The 8,357-nt window shown below is 29.9% G+C and overlaps 1 protein-coding gene across 1 annotated transcript; it reads right to left on the reverse strand.

Annotated features, from left to right (window-relative positions):
- Positions 1-3,884: 3,884 nt before the first annotated feature.
- Positions 3,885-8,053, reverse strand: LOC129295020 (uncharacterized). The gene is made up of 7 exons (XM_054933503.1): positions 8,018-8,053; positions 7,735-7,841; positions 6,887-7,037; positions 6,074-6,226; positions 5,256-5,418; positions 5,107-5,155; positions 3,885-4,306 (listed from the first exon to the last, which is right to left on the reverse strand). Exons 1-5 carry the CDS (start codon positions 8,051-8,053, stop codon positions 5,284-5,286), a joined length of 582 nt encoding a protein of 193 aa, XP_054789478.1. The 3' UTR covers positions 3,885-4,306; positions 5,107-5,155; positions 5,256-5,283.
- Between the last annotated feature and the right edge of the window lie 304 nt (positions 8,054-8,357).

Below are 8,357 nucleotides of genomic sequence, written 5' to 3' on the forward strand. Positions count from 1 at the left end.
ATTTGGTTTGGTTTAATTTTAGGTAAAAACTGAACCAAACCAAACTAATTAATTTGCTTATGATTGAAACTTAATCAATTTTTGAAAAAATTGGTTTGGTTTTGTTTTCTTTTCAATTTGGTTCAGGTTGATCAAGATATGTATCAAGCTTTAATATATTTATTTAATTTTTTTCATTTTTTATAACACTTAGTATGAGTGTATCATTTTTTTTTTGTAGAGTGCATTTATATAATCACTTGATAGTTCATAACATTTTTTTTTATTTTCCTATAAATATTTTTAATAGCATGAAAATATTAACAATAAAGTAATCATATATAAACGTCTTCAAATCATAAATTATTAAAAATTGATGAAACTGTAGGTTTCTTTTGAATTATATAATTTTAATTCATTGACATTTGATCAAAGTTTGCTTATTATGTATATATGATGACATTTGAGCGTAATTTTTGCAGAAAAATATAAAACAAATTTGGCTACTATAATTTGCAAAAAAATACTATTAACAATAACCTTTTATTATCAAATATATATAATTGCATTTTTCTAATTGTAGACAATAGTTAACTAATTATAGATAAGTATTCTTAAAAAAATATCATAAAAATTATAACACTATTTAAAATAATAAATATATTTTTAACCATCAATTTATAAATAACCAAATTTAGGAAAGAGAAAAAAGATAGAAAAATTTATAAAAATAAACATAACAAGATTTAGTTCGATTTGATTCAAATTTTAAAAAATAAAAACTTAAACCGAGTTAAATCAATTGATTTTGTTAAAAGAAAAATCAAACTAAATTTTATTTATAATCAATTTTGATCATTCGTGTCGGTTTAATTTAGTTTGGTTTGGTGTCATTGATTTATATTAATTTTGAACACCCTTAAACGTTATTGGTCTAAAAAAAAAAGAAAATAGTGGACGATGTGTCGTTGAGCACACCATGCACGCAGCCATGAACGCTGCTAGTCTGCTCTACCCGCAAAAACATGTAGACGACATTTCATAAAGCACAAGGGCAGCTTCGTACTCCACTCTGTCAACAAGAAGGACACTTTGGCGAACACACAGGGAGGACGAGAAAAAAGGTCCTAAAAAAAATTAATTAATTTAACTTAAATTTTAAATATTAATTTTTAAAAGTTTATAAGTTTGATTTTTAATTTTATAATTTTATTATGATGAATTTATAATTTATTTTTAAAATTTTAATATGGTTGAAGAATAAATAAATTTATTTTTCCTTCTAAAATTTGAAACACAAATTGTAAACAGCACAATAAAATTATAAAATTGAAAGCTAAATTTATAAATTCCTGAAAGTTAGTACTGAAATCTAAGTTAAATTAATTGAATCTTTTGAGATCTCTTTGTCATTCTCCCTAATATATATTCTACCCTTTACAAGGTTGAGACGGGCACAAGTCATGAATCTCTTAATTTTTTATTTTTTTAAAATAAAATATGGGAATTATATATCTTTGGTTCCTTTAAATTGGTGTATGATAAGAGGCTAAAGACACTAAATAAAATTTTCATTGTAATTTTATATGCAGTCTTTTATGCATATGTAGTACAACTGTTTTAATAGCTTAAAAATACAGTTATCATATACTATTAAAACATTGATGTCATCAGATTTTAGTTTCATTTAATATTTAATGAAAGAAATTATAAAAAGTATTCTAAAAAATTTTGTCAGCAATAAAAATATATAATTGACATAAAGATTTTGTGATAATTAAACAAAATTACTATGTTGATATATTTGTTTATCATGATTACTAATTGAAAGAATTAAATAGTAAATTTAGTAAACAAGTAAGGTTCCATTTGGTTATTAAAATGAAATGGAATGAAATAGATTGAAAAAATTAAAACAAAAATAAATTAAATCACCCTTCCTTCCATGATAAATATGATCAAACTCAATAATATATAATACAAATGTAAGAATCATCACATCTTTTAAAATCTCATGAATCATGACTCCCAACCTCATAAATTAAATTACCCCTTACATTTATGAATATACTCACTTATTCCTTTTGATCATCTTATTTTTTATCTTTATTTTTTTAATCCATTCAATTTCATTTCTTTCTAATAAGCAAATAAGACTAATAGAATTTTTTAAATTGAACATTACTTAGATCCCAATTATACATATAAATAATTCAATGCTTGTATGGAAGGTGAAATTTTCATTAATTTAATTATAACTTATATTGAAAAAGAAATTTTTAAAAAATTTATTATAAACATGATAATTAATAATTTTTATATCATAAAAAAATTGATGAGTAAAACTTAAAAATGAAGGTATATGTTTATTTTTGTTATATATTTATAAGATTAAATATAAATATATATGTTGAAATATTTATATAATGTGTGATATATATATTTAAATTTTTTCAATTATCATATATATTGTCACTTTGGCCCCCTAATAAAAAATTCTAACTCTACCCTATTCCTTTGTATAACTTATAGGATAAATTTTTAAAGCTTCTTCTTCTTTTTTGCCTTTAATATAAAGTTAGAGTAATTAATTTTTTTCCTAATTATACTCCTTATTTATTTATGATTGTTTGAATTCTTGAAAAAGAAATTATTATGATTATTAATTGTAAAGAAAGGCAAAGTAAAAAAGTTTCATTTTTTTTAACAATTCTCTGAGGAACACCTACCCTCTTAAATTATATCATAACAGTTTAACCCTTAAAAAACTTAAAATGTAACGTATTTATCCCTAACATTAAATTAACATTTTATTCTATAATTTATTAGTCCATGCGCGCATTAAAAGTTATTTTATCAACTTATTTTTTTTTATTCCAACCAATGGATTTTACAATGTGTACATAGATGCATATGTATGTGTGTGTAAAATGCGTGCCACTAGCTATAATATATATTATTGGTATTGATGATTCATTCAGCGGATAGATTATCACATTTGACATTAAAAAAATTTATAAAATCTTGGGCATGATATTTTAGTGCAACTGATTGAAGTTAGCCAAAAAAAAAAAAATTGGATGCGTGAAATGATGAATCACATTAATATATGATTCTGTGGCCAACAAATTTTTTTTGTGCAAGCATATATTTTTATAATTTTTCTTAAAATCATCCAATATCATAAAACGAACAATGTCAAATAAATCTTTCTTCTTCACAGCTGTCATTATATTGACTCGTGAAAAATGGTTTAAAAAACAAGCCTCCATAATAATGAACACTGAATAAGAAGCACCTTTTTTTAATGTAGCTCTTGGACAATTTGAAAATTGTTACATGATTAAATAAATAATATTAAGTTTTGTAAAAAGAGACAGAAGACCCAAAAAAAAAATTAAGAAAGCTGTTGAATGAGATTTTTTGATTAATAATACACTCAACAGCTTGTTAATAGAGCACAATAACATCATGCAATCTATATGATTAACTTCATCTAATATGATAAGGCTTGTTATTATTTTGATTTGATGCGTATAATATTTTAATTCATGATGCTCCTAAAAGAAATCAAACTTAAGCTGGATGAGAAATTGTAAGACCAACCGTAAAAAAGGCTCTGATGAGGAGACCAAAATTGCAGGATCAACCATTCACTGGACTGAGAATCCATCTGCTATCCACTGACTCTCCAGTTAATTTTTTTTTTTTTTTACTGCAAAAGGATGATATATTAAGGAGCTTATAGTCATCAAATCAAAGATCATTATAAGGTAGATTCGCAAGCCATATGGCCGCCAAAAATATTTTTCAGCCAATAAAAGGGGTAGGGTAGGTGGAACTGTTCAAGATTACCATGCAGGTCTAATTCCAAATGATGATGCAAGAAATCTTTGGATTCATACCTTCTTGGTTTGGATTTGACGGACTGCCAGGTTTTCTTATTGCTTGCTAAAAATTAACAGAGCAGAACTTTTTTAGGTTGTGAATCCAGAGCATTTGAGGAAGGAATGGCAGTCCTTTTAAGTGTCTGGAAGCAGAAAAGTTTATGAACTTGACGAAGATTCCTTCCATAGATTAATCTTGGATCTTGACGGGAACAACATGGGGTAAATACCTCATGGATAAAAATGTGAAGTGACATGATGAGGCTTCAGTTTGACTTGTAAAGGATGAGGATCCTGCTTGGATGCATCTTCTTCTTGGCTTTTGCCCCTCTTGGTGACAAAGCATCTGGTATTTTAAACCATATTGCAACCCGACTTTTTCCAGATTTGAGCTGAGCTGGATGTCCAAGAGCTATAGTCTCTTCTGCTAAAACCAACACCTGTTGATGGTGTCTCTCTGTTATTATCTTGTAATAATTAGTATCAACTAAAGCAACCAACATTTGCTTAAGTAGAAGCTGCAGACCAGTTTGGGTCAAACTAATTTAAAATCCATATTCTCATTGGTTTAATTTTTTATTTAAATAGTAATGTCAGAAAGGGGTCAGCCATTATAGTGTTCCTTGACTATCTTGCTTCATGAAAATTCTTATTAAAGACGTAAAATGAACAGGGAAGACATCAGTGAAAGATAAATTGGATTAGGCTACTTCCCTGAGTTTAAAATCAGAAAAATCTATGGAGTAGTGAGTTCAGAGACATTTCCGAGACCTAATTGGCAAATTCTCGCTTCTTTAAGTAGATAAGAAGCTATTGGAATTTGAAAGTGACAAGTGAGTTGTGATCGATGCAACTAATAAAAAGAAATTAAAAGACAAATAAATTATCAAAGTTTGGTGTAGCTCCAGAAATTGTCGGCTGCTTGGAGGTTGGCTACAACCACTAACACTGTTTTAGAACCATGTTGCATCACTTTGCTTCATGGTGTGTAAAAGAGAAAACGTTGCGCCAGTTGGACCTTCAAGTGTCACCTTGGTGTGAGGATACTGGTTTCTCCAATATGTCACAGGTTCTAGTTGGCTTAGAGGGAATACGATTGGTTTTGTAAAAATGATACCAGAGACCCATATATACAGTTAGATTTTCTCTCTATTTAACAACTTGGTAAGGAGTAAGTTTTGAATATATGATAACTTAAGTTAAACCTGCAATTGTAGGAGAAGAGAGGAGATCAACATACCGCTTTGAAGTGTACTCAACAATCACCACTAATTTCATATCTGAAAAATCTGCCACAAAATTTAAAAAGAAAAGCAGATAGTAAAATGTAAAGTTTGTATGGCCCAAATCATGGTTTTTACCAAAGTCATCATGGGAAAAAAAAATTACCTAGTAAATTGCTGCTGCAGAAGCACTACTATATTTCTTCACTCATATCCAAAGAATCTGGAACTTCTAGTACATTAGCAATTGGCAATGGAAGTGGACGATTTTCTTCTGTGAAAGGAAGTAGCTCCGCTGAATACAAGCTCTTAATGATCCAACTAAAAGGCTGCAAAGGAAATCGAGATAAAGTTCACATGCATATCTGCATATAAATATCCATACATGCATTACTAATGATTATTCGTTACATAAATTTACGTTATTCTAATATATATTTGTTTGGCACTGATAACAGAAATTAATGCATAATAAACTTCTTCAGACTATCAACTATTTGATCACTTATGGTTATTCATTTTTTCATAAAATTTTTTTGCATGCGAGATCAACATGACAATTTCTTCTAATTCAACGGTTGGATCAATGAAAATCACCTCCAATGATAAAATAGTGAGGAGTATAAAAATGTTAAATTTTACGCCAATTCCAATTGACCTGTCCTTTTATATATAAAGCCTTATCAAGTGAGAGACGCAGTCTTATGCAAAAGGTGAATGGAAGAATTAATCAGTTAATCACCATAAGATCACAAATCCCTGGTCAATATTAACGCAAAATCCATTAATGGAAAAACTAAAGATGTTTATTACAAATTTGTGACAATTATGCATTATTCTTGACCATTGATTTATGATTTAAGAGTGATTATTACTCCTCTAATCTCCCACATAACATCACTCCTGCTGGGGACTGAAAACTATATAATTCCTAGTCAGTATTAAAGAGATCCTAAAAACTAAATGATATTCTTAGTTTCTTACCATAATAGGAATGCCCTTCTCCGAGGCACAGTATTTCAAGTGACGTGATATAGAAGGTTTATTTTCTGCAATAATAGCTCCCACAGAAATCCTTCCTTCATCAATGCTCCTAACTAACCAGTGAAGGGTTTTGAATACCTGTCCACCTCCATGCTGGGCAACAAAAGAACAGATTTTTTTTTTTTTAAGTGAGAGTAGGTATTAATTAATATGCAAGAAAGTCATGGGTGGACATTTTTGTACCGCTAGCTAACTAGAAGATGGACCTGGTGGCATTTTAACACGAAACAAAATATAGACGGCGTGCAGGTAATAAATTGCAGTCTCGAGTTATAAAATAGTCAACTACAAGATGGACATTATGGTATTGATATTGCAATTATTGTTGGTAAAGAAAAAAAATATTGCAATTACTGTTTGTGTATCTCAGCAGCTAGAATAATTCAAGGAATTTATTATGATTCCAGAGGTATTAATCGGATATCAGTTATCATTAAGCATCTAAATTTCAGAAATGAGCCATCCAGAGCTTGAATGATAGCAGAAAGAAACCGAAATTGAAGTTGATGGTTCCGTATTGAATTTAATTATAACCCCTTCTCCATGCTAAGGCGCTGGACATGACATATACTTTAACAAAAGAATGCTAAAATAACAAGATTACTGAAAAGATTAAATTAACAATAAAAGAGCAGATGGTTGAGTATATTATAGTTCTACAGAAAATAGACCACGATGGCCAAGGCAAAAATCGCAGTATTGTCAAGTTATTCAAGTCCTCTAAGCCCATGAATGGAAGAAAAAGACCATTACCTTGATAACACTTGCCAATTTGGTGCAGAAATTATGCTTGCCATGTAGCATGAACCCTGCTCTCTCAAAAATTGGCTTTTGGTTACTATCACGAACTGGCCTTCTTGTTACGGTTAACTTCATGTCACTCCGATTTTGAAGAATCATGTATCTAACACGGATGAATCAAAAGCAATGAATTGGATATCATTAAGAGCATGCATCATTAAGATAGGAGATTACATCAGATCAAACGTGTCCATTGACTGGGATAATTTTGTCAACCAAATTCAATGAAAAGGAAAAGATAACTCGGCACGTGGCATGAAAGAACTGTTTCTCCTTCGAACCACAATTTCATTCTTGAGTTTTAACCTTAAAAATCCAAACACATCAATCACATTCTACTCGATAGGTAGAGTTGGAGTACTGTTGTCCACCAGGAGCTGCAGTTGGGCCTATGAATCTTTCTTTTGTCCATGGAAACTTTAGAATTCTTTTGTGAATCACATTATTTCTGTCATTTCAGGTCAACTTCACATTATTCCTATTTAGTGAAAGCATGCCTCACATCTTAAATTGGGAAAAAATGCCAAACTTGATAAGGGAAGGAAAGGACTTCCATTCCTCTAATTCTATTTCACTTCCATCAAAATTTACAAATGTGAGAATCTTCTAGTATTAGGAATATTTCAGTCACAAAAATCAAAATCTAAGCTGTCAAAGTCAAGGAAGAATATAGCTTTTACAATGAGATTAAGTAACCAATAGTCCCCCCAACCCAAAAAAAAAAACTCAAAAGACAAAAGAAAAGGAAAAAGAATAGGGCGCAGATTTCAAAAGCAGAACTAGGGGAGAACATAGCTTACTTCCCAGGTTGTACAATAGTTCCAGCAGCAATACAATCAGTGAGCCAATCAACTTTTAGTATTGAGGCTCCGACAGCACATCCATACAAGAATTTGGCGGTTTGCAGCTGAGACAAATAAAAGGGAAAACATTACATAGTAGAGGGGGCAAAACGCAACAATTATTTGGCACTGTTCACTGTTGCTACTTAGGTCCTTTTAAAATATTTTCATTCTTGTTCCTATCTATGATTTCAAGCCTGTTGCAATGGGTTTGATGCAAGGGAATAGCTGAAAGTATTACAAGGTCACAGAGCACGAAAACATAACAAAACGACATTACAAGATCACAACAACTATGATGAAACGACATAAGAGGGTAGTTCAGACATAAGCTGTTGTAAACACAGTGAGTTAAGAAAAAAATTTTATAAAGATAGAATACTATGAACAATTCTACCTTTTCTTATCGGAAATTTTCTTACGTTTCAGAACAAGACACAAAATTATGTCCAGCCCTACAAGAGAATTTGGGAATAATCTTTGGGATTATGGGACATAACATTATTGATGATTGTGGAGCGACCGCCAACCAGTTTCGAAATAAAATATTAAGGGAGAAAAAAACAAAACATTATTGATGA

Source organism: Prosopis cineraria, unplaced genomic scaffold (genome assembly GCF_029017545.1).
Source record: "Prosopis cineraria cultivar Desert tree isolate PC_DT_omini unplaced genomic scaffold, ASM2901754v1 PC34, whole genome shotgun sequence".
Classification (NCBI taxonomy): Eukaryota; Viridiplantae; Streptophyta; class Magnoliopsida; order Fabales; family Fabaceae; genus Prosopis; species Prosopis cineraria.